Genomic DNA, 16538 nt, shown 5'->3' on the forward strand with positions numbered 1-16538 from the left:
CGAATAAAGTCGAAAAATTGAAATATCGACCTTTTAGATTGAAAATTTTCTTTTTTGTGGCCTCTTTAGAATTGTGGCAAACCATTTTATTGGTACATGTAGCTGATGGAATTGTATGATGTCAGCCTGTTTGCCAGAGAAAACCGAACCAAGATCCAATCGGTTTAACGATTTTTGATAATATTAACCACGCCGTCTCTCGGGCACGGTTCGTCCGGTTATGATTTGCTCAATCAAATCAACTTTCATTTGCTAAACTCAGAAGTAAATTATTTTTGGTACGATGATGCAACAAAGGAATGTCGAAACGTTATCTCGACCGTTGATTCTACTCTCTTCTGATGGATGATCAACGGCTCCGGGCTAACTTGATGGGAAGACCGTCCTTTTACAGACACGGTTAACGGGTAACCGGTTTAAGGATCTGCTTTAAACGACACCGAATCAAGGAAACATTAGTACTAGTAGCGTCAGATTCAGATCCAGAAGAAATCCATCGTCGTCCATTCTAAACGCGCACTACAACCCTCGACTCAAACCCCTCCAAGCTCTGGTGTTCTCGTTAATCTACCAGCCCCTCCGCCATTACGATTTCCTTCTTCTTCTTCTTCTTCTTCTTCTTCTTCTTCTTCTTCTTCTTCTTCTTACTTTCTGATCTTCCCCACGATCAAGGACTCTAATTCGAACACGGGAGATAGGCCGATCCCCCGGGGAGAGCTTTCTTTGGACTTGCCAAGATGGTTAGTGATGCGATCTCTCTTCTTTTCGTTTAGATCTTGTCTTGAATCTACTTCGGTGTTGTTTCGACATCTCCTTTCTCGTCCGACACAAGATAGCGAACATGCTGTCGACAGTTACTTGGTCGTGAAATTCCAGTGGCTAGTATGGATAACAGTGGAAAAATTATATGGGCCAAACACAATGAGATACAGACTGTGAACATCAAAAGTATCAGTGCAGATGAGGTTTGGTTTCACGAGACGGATAGCGAACATGCTCTTCCGATCTTGAATTTTGCCTAGATGTCTAAATGCAAGTAACGGGGCTCTGATATTGCGGTTGGATCTAATCTTGGGTGCGGAATTCTGTTGGATCCTAGTTTCATAATTTTTTTTTCTCGTCTAGTGTCGTATTCCTTGTTCATCTTGGATCGTTGATCTGTGTTCTGACAATCTGTTGTGGGTCTCGGGATAATAAGGATATCATATGGAACATAAGGATCACCGAAGTGAGTTGTACAGCGATTTGTATATTTGATTTGATTGGCACTGACTAAATTTCCTTTCATTTTGTTTTTTTAATCCTTACAGCCTCTGAGACTCGAAATCAAGGTAACCACAAATTTTCCTTTTCTTCTCTAGATTTTATTTGATCCTCATTCGGTTAGTCCGCAATCCGCATGGGTTTGGGAATTTTGGAGTAATATGTTTAAATGTTTTGATCAGAGAAAATTTGCTCAGAGGTCGGAGAGGGTGAAATCTGTAGATCTCCATCCAACCGAACCATGGTAATGATTCTGGCGCTTCATATTTCATTACATACTTCTTAGTTTCGTGGTTACTTGGATTTCTAATGAATAACCTATTACAGGATTCTGGCGAGCTTGTATTCTGGAACAGTGTGTATCTGGAATTATCAGACACAGGTACGGTAAAAGTGGTCATCAGTTTGCTCTTTTTTGTTATTGATGTTGTTTCTAGTTCTTCTTCTGTCAAATACTTTTAACCCAAATTTGTCATATTTCTTGTCCAGGCGATGGTAAAATCTTTTGAGGTCACTGAATTGCCAGGTATGGTCGTCAGGCATCGTTTCTTTTTTCCGCATCTCTTTCTCATGTTTGCATCAACATTCTTTGGTCATGCATGTCTTGACAAAATGATTACTTGCTGTTGAAGTGTATGTCATGATTTTGCAGTTAGGTCAGCTAAGTTTATCGCACGCAAGCAATGGGTTGTGGCTGGAGCTGATGACATGTTTATTCGTGTCTACAACTACAACACTATGGACAAGATCAAAGTATTTGAGGCTCATACTGATTACATTAGGTGTGTGGCTGTCCATCCCACCCTTCCATATGTGCTGTCCTCATCGGATGACATGCTTATCAAGCTTTGGGATTGGGAGAAGGGTTGGGCATGCACTCAGATTTTTGAAGGCCATTCCCATTATGTCATGCAAGTGACCTTTAACCCCAAGGACACTAATACTTTTGCTAGTGCATCGCTTGACCGTACCATAAAGGTAAGAGCAATCTTTGACTTGTACATTTTCTCTGCAAGTATTTTTTTCAAAGTGAAAAGCTAATCTTTTTGTTTTCTGTGTATATGTCTGTCTGTATCTAGATATGGAACCTTGGTTCACCAGATCCAAATTTTACTTTGGATGCGCATCAGAAAGGGGTTAACTCTGTAGACTACTTTACTGGTGGGGATAAGCCATACCTTATCACCGGGTCTGATGATCATACTGCTAAGGTATGTTCTTAGTTGCTTTTTCTTTTTAAGTTTTCCATATATTTGTGTGGATGTATTGTCAGCACATAAACTTAGGTAGGTTTTCTATTATTGTTAATGAATTTTCTGGAAGTAGGTATGGGACTACCAAACAAAGAGTTGCGTTCAGACACTTGAAGGTCACACACACAATGTCTCTGCTGCATGTTTCCATCCAGAGCTTCCAATCATTATTACGGGCTCTGAGGATGGCACAGTCCGCATATGGCACTCCACCACTTACAGGTAACTCCCCTTGTTATAGGATTTATACTTGTGGTTTTGAATTTTCCAGATCTTTTAAGGGCCTTGGTCCTTCTCATTTGAATTCTATGTTTGACTAATTTTATGGCATGTAGGCTTGAGAACACGTTGAACTATGGCCTTGAGAGGGTTTGGGCTGTCGGATACACAAAAGGTTCTCGTCGGTAAGTTTCTGAAGAGTCATTCTTGATATTTGTATTCTTTATTTGTGAAGTTAAGCTGTACGCATCTTCTTTCGCGATTCCTTGTAATCATAATGTCAAAACTGACTTTTGTTTTGCTGTGCACTTCTTTGTAAAGTTCTTTTAGGTGCTGTTTATGAGTCCGAGAGGGCTTGATAAATGCAAACTTTGCTCACCTTTCTTGCTGATACCTGTCAATATTGAGTCTGATATTTTTCTTTTTCCTGTGTGTTGTGAATGTGCCATTTTCTAACAAATTAACAAGTTGCTGATACCATATAATTGTCCAGGGTGGTGATTGGGTACGATGAAGGGGCCATCATGGTGAAACTTGGTCGTGAAATTCCAGTGGCTAGTATGGATAACAGTGGAAAAATTATATGGGCCAAACACAATGAGATACAGACTGTGAACATCAAAAGTATCAGTGCAGATGAGGTTTGGTTTCACGAGACGGACCCTTCCCTGCTGTTTTCATGTTCAATGATACTTGTTAGTTGCTCTTTGGTTCATACACTGCTATGTTTGCCTTGTGGTTCCTTATAGGTCACTGATGGTGAGAGACTGCCTTTGGGTGTTAAAGAGTTAGGGACTTGTGATCTCTATCCTCAAGTAAGTGGTTTTTCTGATGTTTTCTTTTCTTTGCAGGTTTTCCAGTATTCTTGCTTGTATACAAAATCAGCTCATATGGTTTATTTTCTGTGAAATTCCTCTGTGTTGTTATTTGAAGTTTTATTGGTTATGTAATGTAACCCTAGCGCATAAATTTTTAATCGCTGGTTGTGCACTGTAGTAAGGCAGTTGCAGGTTTGCTTAGGCAGTTTGATAGATTACTGGTATCAGTAGGCCATTTGGCCTAGTTATGCTTGCTGGTTGTAGTTCTTGGATTGCTCGGGCAGTTTTCTAGATTGCTGGTAGTAGGCCATATGGTGGCATTCCTTAGGGGTGTGTTGACTGCTAGGAAGGAAAATAGGATGCTTGTCTGTATAAATTAGCATGAATTTAAACAACAGGTTTTGGAAAGAGAGTTTCTTTGGTTGAATTCGTTGTCATTCTTCCATTTATGACAGTTGGCCATGAGAAAAGCTTTACCCTGGATATGAATCATATCATACGATAAAAAGTCTCTAAGTTTGTTATTGCCTAGTTTTGTTTTTGTCCATTTGGTGTTATATATGTTCCTTAAGTCTGTTCTGCCTTTCAGAGCTTGAAGCACAACCCCAATGGTAGGTTTGTAGTTGTTTGTGGAGATGGTGAGTACATCATCTACACTGCCTTGGCGTGGAGAAATAGGTCATTTGGATCAGCACTGGAATTTGTTTGGTCGTCTGAGGGTGAATATGCCGTCAGGGAAAGCACATCAAAGATTAAGATCTTCAGCAAGAACTTCCTGGTCTGTAATTTCTTTTCCTGTGTCCCTTTTGTTATATATAGTTGTCAGACCCTGTGTTTTTTCCATGCTCGCCATTATGTTAATTCCATTGACTGAAACTGACAACTTGAGGTTAACAACATTCAGGAAAAGAGGACTGTGCGGCCTACTTTCTCGGCGGAGCACATTTTTGGTGGAACCTTATTGGCAATGTGCTCAAGTGATTTTATCTGTTTCTATGATTGGGCTGAATGTAGGTTGATTCGTCGGATTGATGTTACTGTCAAAGTAAGTGTTTGTATAGATGAAGTATATCCTTTAGTGTCCAATCAAAGTGTGGTTTCTGAAACGTTTTCTGTTCCAGGAGTATAAGATACTGATCCAGATCTTGACTCCAATCTTACGAGTGTAGTGATTTTGTTGTTTTCTGTAACATCACCCCTATTCATGGCTTGATCTTTTCTCTTAATTGATATGATATGTCTCAGAATCTTTACTGGGCTGACAGTGGTGATCTAGTTGCAATTGCCAGTGATTCATCATTCTACATCCTTAAGTACAATGTAAGTATAATTTTAAAGTTTGCTGGCATAACAGAATTTTAACAGAAATTCTTAGTTTTTCTTTGCCTATTTAAATTGGGTTTTGATTGTCTATTTATATTGTGCAGCGGGACGTTGTTTCCTCTTATTTAGATGGTGGACAACAAATGGATGAGGAAGGCATTGAGGATGCTTTTGAGCTTCTCCATGAAACCAATGAACGTGTTCGGACTGGTTTGTGGGTGGGAGATTGTTTTATTTACAACAACTCTTCATGGAGGCTTAATTACTGTGTTGGTGGCGAGGTATGGCCGATTATTCATTGTGTAAATGAAGCTTGTTTATGTTGCTTTTGGTGCATATGAGGTTCTATCTTTATTTACACTTCTGAAATTCTAGGTAACCACAATGTATCATTTGGACCGTCCCATGTACTTGTTGGGTTATTTAGCCAACCAAAGCCGGGTTTATTTGATTGACAAAGAGTTCAAGTAAGCAGATGTTTCGCCGTTACTGCTGTTGATCTATTTCATTGTTGTAAAAGCTTTCTAACTTTTTCTTTTCTCTTTTTTTAATCGATTTTGGTTGTTTACAGTGTTATTGGGTACACCTTGCTTCTAAGTTTGATTGAGTACAAGACTCTTGTGATGCGGGGAGACTTGGAGAAGGCCAATCAAGTATTACCTTCAATCCCCAAGGAGCATCATAACAGGTATATGTGTTCTTTGATGGTATGCTAGAGTATTCCAAACTTTAGCTGGATCTTTTCTTTAACTTTCCTTTACATACTGAGAGGGTTTCCTCCACCTATGATAGTTCAAGTTGCGTGGATAAAATTGGATTATGATTATCATATACATGATCTCACAGGTTACATCATAGCCTATATTGTTTTATTTTTAATGTCTCATTTATCTATCATCTGTATTTTCTGTTACAGTATCGTGTTTTCTTGCATTGGAAATTTGTCCTCATTTTATATTCCAAAATCATATTGATGCTTAACTTAGAAAATCTGCTCGTTGTCAGTGTTGCTCGCTTCTTGGAATCACGTGGTATGGTTGAAGATGCATTAGAAGTTGCTACTGACCCTGATTATAGATTTGAGTTGGCCATACAATTGAGTAGATTAGAGGTTGCAAAGGTGAGCCTTTTATAGTTTTTTACCATTTTAGAAATTACGATTTCCATGACTCCAATTTATTGTCGCTCAATTTACATCTTCTGGCAGGAAATTGCTGTAGAAGCACAAAGCGAGTCTAAATGGAAGCAACTGGGGGAATTAGCTATGTCAACTGGGAAGGTGTGTACCTTTTTTTTCTGCTATAGGTGTTCTAGGGTATATTCACCGGTTTAAGTTCATGTATCGCGCTTCCTTAGGCCTGCATGTTCTTACTATGCTTTGGATCACTGTAGTTGGAAATGGCGGAGGAATGCATGAAGCATGCTATGGATTTGAGTGGTCTTCTGCTGCTTTATTCTTCCTTGGGAGATGCAGAAGGATTGGCTAAGCTTGCTGACCTTGCTAAAGAGCAAGGAAAGAACAATGTCTCTTTCCTTTGCTTGTTCATGTTGGGTAGATTGGAGGACTGTCTGCAGCTGTTGGTGGAAAGGTAATTTATTTCTTTTTTCCCTATCTTCAATTAAGAACAAGGTTTGTGCAATCAATTAATCTATCATGATGCTTTTCTCATCGCAGCAATCGGATACCTGAAGCTGCTTTAATGGCACGATCTTATCTTCCGAGCAAAGTCCCTAAGATTGTATCATTATGGAGAAACGACCTTAGCAAGGTTTGTTTTCCGTATTTTTTATATGAATCCTCATTATATATGACAGATGATTCTTTCCATGGTAAAATGTCAAAGTAATTTGTTTAATCGTTTTTTCTTGCCCAGCCGAATGAATTGTGTATTATAGCCTTCATGTGGGGGACGGTTGTTCTTCTTTTGTATTCTTTCCCATCGCGATAGGTTTATGCCATTTTTCCTTTTGTTGACTTATATAATTTGGCTTGCAGAATCACAGTCAAGTCAATCATAATTTTTCCCGTTCCATTCTGTTATTGGAAATCAATGATGAATTATCTAATAAGATTACTGTTACAATAAACTTTCAATTGGTCTAAACAAAGATTTTTTCTTTGTAAGTGGCATTGTCTTAGTATAACAGGCATTATATCTATGTGGTGCCTTTCATCCTGGCTCTTTGGAAGTACGAGTTTTCTTGATTTGGCCTCTCTTCTAACAGGTAAATGCAAAGGCTGCTGAATCTTTGGCTGATCCTGAAGAGTATCCCAATCTTTTCGAGGACTGGCAGCTTGCTCTATCTGTTGAAGAACGAGCTGCAGAGACAAGGTTTCTTTTCATATCTTTTCTTTTGTCCTTTGCTTGGAACTGTTGATTTAGTTCAGGATTAAACACTTTGCCCTTACCTTATTGCTGTAGATATATTTCTTTTCTTTTGAATAGTTCAATGACCTTTTTGTAATTGGCTTCTGTATTTTATAAATTTCTTGTGCAACATATAATTTTATGTTCTTTAACATACAAAATAATCTAAATTTAAAATTTACTGGTGTTGATGTGTTAACAAAATAACAAATACTGCTTCAATTTACTTGCAGGGGTGTCTATCCTCCTGCCGAGGAGTATATTAGCCATGCAGACAGAAGTCACATAACCTTGGTGGAAGCTTTTAGAAATATGCAAATTGAAGAGGAGGAGGCTCTTGAAAATGGGGATGTTCATGAAGAGGTATGTTCACCAAGGATCATATAGGCAGATCATGTTATTCTCCTGTTGTGTCACAACACTCTTGCATGGATACATCTTAGGTGTCTCTATCCAATGAAGGGTATTTCATGTTCAAGATTCCTGTTTTGCCACTGCCATTGCGTTTCCTTTGAAATTTGGGTTCAGCCGGTTGGTGGTGATCAACATGAACATGAGGGAGATGACAGTAACGTGGAGCAACAAAATGGGGAAGAAGGAAGTCAAGAGGAGGCCGTGGTGGTGGATGCTGATTCTACAGATGGCGCTGTGCTTGTTAATGGGAATGAATCTGAAGATCAGTGGGGTACGAATAATGAAGGAACCCCATCAGCCTAATAGCGTTTGTGGCCAAGGGGCAGTGTGAAAATCCAAATTTTGTCTGGTGATTAATTGATTCTTAGATTTTACTCATCTGCCTTCCATATCCACTGCTTGTTGTTGTCATTAGCTTGGCAATGTCATATAGTTATCACATTAAGAGTAATGCTTTCAGTTCGCTCTTAGAGAATGAGCCCGTCAGTTCTTCCTAGTCTTAGGGATGAATGTGCATCTCATCTGCTGTTCTTTTTGAGTGTTGAATTCTCCAGTCTTCGGAATCTGGTATCTGTTTTCTGATTCATGGGTTCGTTCTTCTTGGCCAAGAATGCTTTATGTCATGGTCTCTATGCCCGGGATATTAATCTGTCTTAGGAAAATGCTATTGTGTCTGATGCTCTTTAGAGCTCTTCTTGGTGGTGATAATAGGGAAGGAGCAACATATGAGTGTTGCATCTGTAAGAATCTGTCTGTTTTTGGTTATACTTGCAAGAAGACCCTGCTTTCTTTTACGTCTATGCTGCAAAGGAAGCTGAGTATATGATTCATCATCATCTGTTGTGATTCCTGTTGTATTTTTTTTTTTTTTTTGTATTTGTATTTGGTCTCTGTTGATTCTTGGTCATTGGCCAAAATATTCATATGTTGTTACTGACCATGTGTATTGTGTGTCTGCTTGTACAGTTCTCACACCACAGCAGTAGTTTCAGCAAAGAGGACACATACTGGCTTTGAAGTGATATTCACTTGCCATTCTTCATAGACCACATATGTATAAGAAGCAGCAGCAGCAGCAGCAAACCCCATCAGAGTCACCGGTAAAAACTGTTCTGCATGCATATATATATATAGAGAGAGAGAGAAGGGTATCCATTCATTCTTTGAAACAGAGCCTCGCTTCTCTCTCTCTCTCCTAGTTTCAAACTGGAGATTGGTTCTATTGTAGGTTATCGTTTTCTGCTCGAGTGGTTCAGAACCAGAACAGTGGGAATTTGCATTTCTGTTTTTGTACCCGGGAATGATACTTTAATTTTAAACCACCATGTTTGTCAAGACTTGAGATGAGAGTTAAATCCGGTGCTTCATTTTCTAAAACGTTTGTAGTTTCTAGAATAAAGCTTTGCATGTAAGGTCCCCGAAGGAATATTAATGGGCACGAGTTCTCAGTTTTCTGTAAAAGATTTGGAGGAGCAATTACCATTTTCTTGTACACATTCGATTCTAAAGAACTTCAAATCCTATATAATGTGACTGCATTGTGTTTTTTTAACTAAGCATGTTACCGACTTTTAAAAAATAATAATTTGGAAATTTTTCATATAAATACTTCAATTTTACAAAATATCCTAGACTTTTAATTTTATTTTATTTGATATCTAAAATATTAAAATGGTACAAATTAATAATTCAAAAATTAAAATATTTCAAATATATATCCCAATTTAGGGATAGACACCGGCAGATATACACGAGTTCTAGACTATCCGCCTTCGAGTTTCGGATCCACAGTTTCTGTTGAAAAATTATCTCGTTCTCATACAAGTCGGATATCCGGATTCGAACGTCCGAATATCCGTCTCTGAACTCGGATATCTGGATCCGTCAACTTTTGTTTTCACACAAAAATGTAACATGAATATGAGAATTATAAAGTACGAAATGGATACAAAGTTCTCTACAATTTTTAATACAAACAAAAATCCAAATGCAAATATGAAAATGCATGCAAAGTTCAAATATGAAAATAGCATAAACAGTCTCTTAATGAAACATAAAATCCAGAGTTTGATATTCAACTTGAAATATATGACAAAAATCAGAATCATAAGAACATAAAGAAAACATCGATACTTGATCACAAAACACTCCATCTCTAATCGGATAAATAACCCTTTTGCAAAGATTAAGATGGAAAATCTATATATATAAAAAAGTTATCAATACAAACTTTGTATTACTAAGACACGGCGAATCGAAAAAAAAGAAGAATATGTATTATCGACAAAAAATTAAAAGAAGTAGAATCATCAGAAAAATTCAAAACAAAAGTAAAATCAACCTGAAAAATCAACAAAAAAATTCGAAAAAAAAACATAGAAAAGAATGTTAAAAATAAGAAACCTAAATCGCGAAACAACAAAAAGAACATAGATATTTATCTTTTTGATGGAAACAAAGACGAACAAACTTGAAGATGAATAGATTTAGAAGGAAATACTGTGATTTTTTTGTAAAATGAAAAGAAATTGATAGAGGAAAGAAAGCTAAGGAGAATTGCTAAGAGAAGATGTTTTTCCACACATCATGCTTAGGGTAGAGATGATATTAGGTTTAGCGTATTTTAGTCTTTCTAAATCTAAACGGATTTTTGGGAGTATCAGTGTCTCTTAATTTAAAACTTGTCTCAAACCCGCGGATTGAATTTTTCATCTTATTTTATCTCGTACCCGATCTCATTTGTAAGTGGATATTCGGATCCTAGATATCCATGAGTCGAATACCCGTGAACCTGCGGGTGGCAGATAAAAAGGTCCACACCTATCCCAATTCATAAAATAAAATCGAGAACAATTTATAATCTCAATTCATTTTTTTATGTTAGAATTAACATCTAATTTATATGTAATCGTTAGAATCGAGATTGAAAATTGTTATCGATTTCGCGAGTTTCGTTTTTTATGTCGAAAATTAATATCTAATTTATATGTCGTCACCAAAATCGAGATTAAAAATTGTTATCGATTTCATAAGTTAAAATATTTATTTGAAATATTTAAATATTTAAAAATTCAATTTAAAATATTTTAATATCTGAATTATAATTAGATAAAATTAAAAGTTTAGATTTTTATTTGGTATATTTAGTAAAATAAAAAAATTTATATGAGATTTTTTCTAATGATAATGGTAATGATAATGATAATGATAATGATAATGATCCCTTATGAAATCAAACCATCAAATAAACTTCGGAATTTACTACGGAACTAATAACAATGTTATTCTATTATTACGCCATATAAATATGACGATTGTGTTCCCATATCTGTTAACGCTCGCTCCACTCCATTTTATCGTCGACCCCCAAGATAATCGCGATAGAACGCATCTGAGAGACTATTGGGTTTCCAGAGATCTCATACCTCATGAAACCTTGATTTTGGTTTCATAATTAGGTATGTGATGACTGATGAGTCACACTCCTCGAATCGGCTATAATTAGGGCTTTTGCGGTGTTCTTGTTCGAATTCCCAGCCGTTTCCTTCGTTCGTTTCTTCGATTCTATGGATATCTGTTGATTTTTCGTTTGCTTTTGCCGAAGATTTATTGCGTTAAAGCGAGGAGAGAGGTTCGAAAGATATTTTGACCACGAATCTGCGTTTAGGTCTTTCCGATTGATTGCTTTAACAATTTCCTTGGGCTAGTCTTTGGCTTAGGACGTGGATTCAACTTTCAGGTTCCTTTTGGTTAATATGGCGCCAACCGGCGAAGAAGAGGTGGAGTATGAGAGTGATCCCGAGGAGGTGAAGCGCTCCTTGGCAATGAGGAGGAGAGAAGCGAGTGATGATGACGATGATAAAGCTGATGGGGAGGATGATGCTGGTCGAAGAGGAATTCAGAGGACCGAGACTCATTCGGATGGATCTGATGGCCAGGGGGGTGTCGCTGAATATGACAATGATGATGAAGAAGGATTGGGCATAGATGGTGAAGACCGGGATGGTGGTTTTGATGAAGAGGAGGAGTACATTGAGGAAGGTCACAATGAAGAAGTGGATGATGATAGGGAACGTCTGGTGGGCAATATCAACAGGATGGCTGGCGGGTTTGAGGGTAATGTAATGAAGTCAGTGGATGGTGATAGAACGCACGGGGAAGAGACAATGGAGGAGGGTATGATAGATCTTATAGATGAAGAGGAAGAAAAAGAGAAAGAACCATTCTCTGTGCCCACTGCTGGAGCATTTTATATGCACGATGACAGATTTCAGGAAAATTCCGGTGGCCGACACAGGTATGTATGTTTTTATGGTATCCATCTAACAGCGAATTGCCTATATGGTTCCTTCAACAATTCTGTTTGAAAATAATTTCTATGTAAGCTATCAGCTGATTCTTTGACTGAAGACTTAGTTGAGTGTGCTGCATGAGGATGAGGTAAACTGATTCTGAGGCAGAGTAGATATCATTGGATAGGTGCAGCATTGGCCTTTGGATAATAATGTAATATCATGCGATCCACATGGCTTGTGGTGCTGCTGTTTTACGAAGTATTAGTAATTTAATGAGGTTAAATATATTGTTTTTCGTTTGGTTATCTAATTTATAGATGTGGCCTAGCTACTGCTACAGTGAAAATTTGAAAGCTAGAATACGTTATCATTAACGTCAACAAGCTGATAATTACTTATTTCATTCAATTGTGCATCTCACCAGCCTTTCATCATCATCTATGTTGCATCCTATGTGGTGATCCCACTCGATATATCTTCTGTTTGTTTGCAAGGCGAATGCGTGGTGGAAGGAGGCTTTGGGAATCCAAAGATGACGGAAAATGGGGACATGACAAATTTGAGGAGATGAATACTCGGGACAAGCATTATGAAGTAGTGCTTCAGTCTAATATTTTAAAATATTTTCTTAGTATCTCTCTCTTTTCACTCTCTCTCTCTATATATATATGTATGTAACATATATTTACCTTTATGGTTTTTGTGTTTTTTTTCCATTTCGTTTCCTTATCTTGTTTTAATAAAAATATTGGTTGACTCGTATCTTTCTAAACTCAGAGACGAAGGACTTCTAGGGGCCAATTTAGAGGTCGTGGTCAGACTAGGGGACGAGAACTTGGATACACTAGAGGGAGCAGCTCGAATGCACTCAGCGTCAATGGGAATCAAAACCAGTTTTCTAAAGTTGCCCCTAGAGGGAGAAGGCCCCAAAGATATGAAACTGCCTCGAGAAACGAAAATCAAGCAACATCTGCACAAAACAAACAGTGAGTTCTTAGATGCTTTCTCTCTAATTTGCAGATGATGGTTTACAGTATAATGTTGATAACGTCCGGTGTACTGAATCTGCAGGTCACGGAATTCTCATGAGAAAAATTCGCACCTCGATTCAAGCCGTGTTCCAACAGCCGCAGCTAGCTCTGAGAGTGAAGCTGGTCAGGCAAAAAAGAACACAGTAGCTTCTGGTCTAAATTCAGCTTCTCCTCCATTTTATCCTTCAGGGTCCTCCAATAGCATGGCACAGAAGGATATACAAGTTGGCATGGGAAGACTGCACATGAATGAAAGCACTTCGCCTATTCGAAGGGTATCTGGGAATGCAAAAATGTCTTCTTCTGGGTCTTCACCGGTCAGCACTGATCAGCCCTCTGAGTCCATGAGTAAAGGAAGGGGTGCACCTGCCCCTGGACAAGTGTTTTATCAGCAATCTCTTAACCAAGTTGGCAGAACTTCACCACATATGCAATCTCACGGAGTTTCAAAAGGGAGTGGCCAAAGCTGTCTCCAGCCTCCTGATCAGGCTTTTGATCAACACTCTACTGTCATCAGGCCACTGGCTTCCTCTCCGCCTAAAACAAGCTCGTCAAAAGGTCCCTACCCTTCTGCTGAAATGGAATCTGCCTCAGAAACAGGTGCTTTGGTAGCAATGGGAAAGGGAACACTCCAGCCTAACGGAAGCTCTTTTCTGTATGGTGGGACTGAAGTTATGGGGCCTGCAGGGAGTCTGGCAGTTGGCCATGGCAATCCTAATTTCCCAGCTTTTCTGCCCCGTAAGTGGTTCCTGGATAGCTCTCTTTTTTCTGTAATGGAATGAGTAAAAGGAATCTATCATAATGAAATCATTTATGGTTTGTTGAAATTGGAAACTAACAATGCCAAGCCATCTGTGTCCTTTTGAATGTTTCTGAAACTTACCGTGGTTGCTTAGGTTGGCTCGGTTATGCAGGGTGACTGGTGTATCTTCTCATACTTTTCTGCCTGCTATTACCTTTTTTTTGGCAACTAATTTTAATTTTTATTCACTTTTTTTTGCCTTGTTTATGTGCAGTTATGCCATTTGGTGGCCAACAAGGTGGGGTCCCCACTTTTGGCATGGCCTTTCCAGGATATGTCCAACCAGAACATGGTTTAGGAAATCCCGAGATGACATGGTATCTATATTCTTCCCCCTCTTTGTGACGCTTGTGGATGTTAGTTTTGGAGAGAGTAATTTATGTTGAACCTTTTGATCTGTATATCTATAATTCTTGTAGCTGTAAGTTACAGTCTTGTATTGTGGTCTTATGTACTTTTTACTGTGGTGAATTGTGTTTGAACCCAAAACACTTCCAAAGTGGAATGGCCAGGGCATAAGTTTCATTAGAATGGTCAAGTTAATCATTCGCTAAATCTTATTTCTGTGATTTCACCATCCGTCTATCTACATCAAATTCATTAGATTTTTCCCCTCTCGTACTTGCTTCTAAAATGTGGTTATTTAATTTAAGGCTGCCAATTTTGACTGGTCCGGGGGCTCTAGGGGCTACATACGGTCCACCTTGTGCTGCTATTGATGGCCCTTACCAAGCGTGCAAGCCAGGGCTACCTTCCTCTGCAGGACCTTCCAGGTTTGTAGAATAAATCTCTCTGATGCCTCAAGTGTTTTTAACTTGTGCATCGATTTCTTCTAAAGCCAACAGCACATGCCACTGTATTGCATTAAGGCTCTTTGTAACGAAAGCATGTGACATTAGATTTGCACTTGTGGAAGTTGTTGGATGATAGCTTTTCTACTAAAGCAAGAGAGCATGACACTTGTAGAGTCATATGAGCTTTGTTACCTATTTTTGTAGCCATATAATCTTTGCTGATTATGTATCTCAACGTCAATTGAAGCATTTAATTTTTTGCACACTAACCTGTAACCTGTTACTGCTTTTGCAGCAAAGAGAATGGTACGCAGAAGCCTGATAATGGACAAAAACCCTCGGAGAGACCTGGTAAGTCAATTGTTTGCAACGTTTGGTTATTTGAGGATGGTTTTAATGCTTATACAGTTTGTATTTGTGTTATTTCTTTGGTTGGGGAAGAATCTGCCAAAATCATTATGAGGAAAAATTGATAGAGAAATTGACTCTGTTGTGGTAAACAAGCATGAAGAATGTAATGTGTAATATGGATAGTAGTTAAACGAGATTTAGTCTTGTTCAAGCAGCAGATGCTAGCCAATTGAAAGTATTTTCCTATCAATTAAAAGGTCTTCAGTTTCGTTTGTGTATCACGCAACAAGCATTGTTCAATCAAAAGAGATATTCAACAACTAAAAGAAAAATCAGTTGTTTGGGGTCATTCTAAAGATGTTTGAGGTTGAGCTGCTTCCATCATTTGCAGAGGATGCAAACAATGGGATTCCGCAACGGCAGAACAACCCCCCAAACAAGCAGCCACGTAGGTGAGTTTTTGAAGTTTACTAAAACTACTCTTTCTTTGTCAACGATTAAATGTGGATCGGTAGGAGTCGCCTAGATTTGGTGTCTCAAATTATTAGGTATGTGGTTGGATTCATGTCTAGCGCAAACTGTTTCTTGGATATTTTATATGGTCAATGTGGAAAGTGTTTCCATGGATTTCGTGAATGAATCAATGCAAAACCTTTGGCTATCACGATTATTGAGAAGAAAAAAGAAGAAGATTTAACTGGGGTTGGCATGGGTCTGTTCAGGTAATAACTATCCGCGTATGTGCAGATACTCAGAGATGAGCTTTAGCAAGTGATTGCATGCCTTATGTTACTACCCGAAAGGAGGGTGCGTTGTTTGAATAAGTTGATAGAAAAGAGGTTTATAGAGAGAGCTGTGCAGAGCATGTGGTGCTTCTCCAAGCTGTGGGCCACAACTGTTCCTGGATTTCTTAGGTGAGTGGTCTTCTTTTACTTTTTTGGTTGGTATCTTTAAAGATTGTGAGTTTAATTTGCTTTTTTTTTTTATCAATGATCTTAATTGAAACCACACTAAGGATATGGAACACACAACCCAAACTGTTTTAGGGGGTAGGGGTGCTGTGATATGCTTGAGATAGATGGGATAGGAAATGAAGGATATGATGATTATCAACCAACTGCTTTTTATGGTATTAAAGATGGAAGGTGGAAGCCATATATAACTTTTAAATTTTTGCAGGGTTTTAAAAAAAAATGGGAGAGTGGATGTGGGTGGCTCTGGTGAGTGGTCATTGCTGTGTGTGTTCAAAGTGAAAAGAGCAGTGTGGGGGTCTTTGGAAGGGTCAGTTATGTGTTGTTATAAGGTATGCGAATGAAAAAACAAATATTAATATCAGCATCTCCATTTTCACCACTTGGGGGGGATTGTCTTTGACCATCTTACTTGGGTGTGATCTCTTTTTCCAGGTTCAGGTTCCTCTTCTTGTGTCTTTGACCATCGTGAGTTTCTTTATTGCTGTATGCAAGGTTGAAGACACCACCAAGCATTTTCTATCTATGTTTCATATCCATAATTTATTACTCAAACTGGATCAAAGAGATTAGTACATCTGTTTCTGTTGGAATATATGATGAAGGTAATGGTGATGATGATGATGATTCGTGCA

The 16538-nt window shown here is 38.3% G+C and overlaps 2 protein-coding genes across 4 annotated transcripts; both read left to right on the plus strand.

The window, feature by feature from the left end:
- Positions 1 to 470: 470 nt before the first annotated feature.
- LOC104813562 (coatomer subunit beta'-1) lies at positions 471 to 9075 on the plus strand. 2 transcript variants are annotated; one of them, XM_010541196.2, is made up of 25 exons: positions 471 to 740; positions 1311 to 1331; positions 1446 to 1507; positions 1591 to 1645; positions 1753 to 1789; positions 1916 to 2241; positions 2343 to 2474; positions 2590 to 2738; positions 2852 to 2920; positions 3229 to 3376; positions 3485 to 3550; positions 4143 to 4331; positions 4458 to 4598; positions 4799 to 4873; positions 4981 to 5157; positions 5252 to 5343; positions 5448 to 5564; positions 5882 to 5996; positions 6084 to 6155; positions 6269 to 6465; positions 6552 to 6645; positions 7103 to 7209; positions 7479 to 7608; positions 7774 to 8008; positions 8626 to 9075. In XM_010541196.2, exons 1-24 carry the CDS (start codon positions 738 to 740, stop codon positions 7960 to 7962), a joined length of 2763 nt encoding a protein of 920 aa, XP_010539498.1. In that variant the 5' UTR covers positions 471 to 737; the 3' UTR covers positions 7963 to 8008; positions 8626 to 9075. The 2 variants fall into 2 exon arrangements, with proteins under 2 accessions (XP_010539498.1, XP_010539499.1); XM_010541197.2 differs by having other exon boundaries at positions 7774 to 7930.
- A 1931-nt stretch (positions 9076 to 11006) lies between these two features.
- Positions 11007 to 16538, plus strand: LOC104813563 (protein CASC3-like). Of its 2 annotated transcripts, none has more exons than XM_010541200.1 (12): positions 11007 to 11117; positions 11367 to 11956; positions 12449 to 12548; positions 12732 to 12940; positions 13026 to 13723; positions 14002 to 14104; positions 14441 to 14560; positions 14877 to 14932; positions 15324 to 15384; positions 15680 to 15846; positions 16112 to 16235; positions 16339 to 16538. In XM_010541200.1, the coding sequence occupies exons 2-10, from the start codon at positions 11415 to 11417 to the stop codon at positions 15705 to 15707; spliced, it is 1917 nt and encodes a 638-aa protein (XP_010539502.1). In that variant the 5' UTR covers positions 11007 to 11117; positions 11367 to 11414; the 3' UTR covers positions 15708 to 15846; positions 16112 to 16235; positions 16339 to 16538. The 2 variants fall into 2 exon arrangements, with proteins under 2 accessions (XP_010539502.1, XP_010539501.1); XM_010541199.1 differs by having other exon boundaries at positions 11399 to 11956.

The sequence above is a fragment of the Tarenaya hassleriana genome, unplaced genomic scaffold (genome assembly GCF_000463585.1).
Source record: "Tarenaya hassleriana unplaced genomic scaffold, ASM46358v1 Cleome20, whole genome shotgun sequence".
Lineage (NCBI taxonomy): Eukaryota > Viridiplantae > Streptophyta > Magnoliopsida > Brassicales > Cleomaceae > Tarenaya > Tarenaya hassleriana.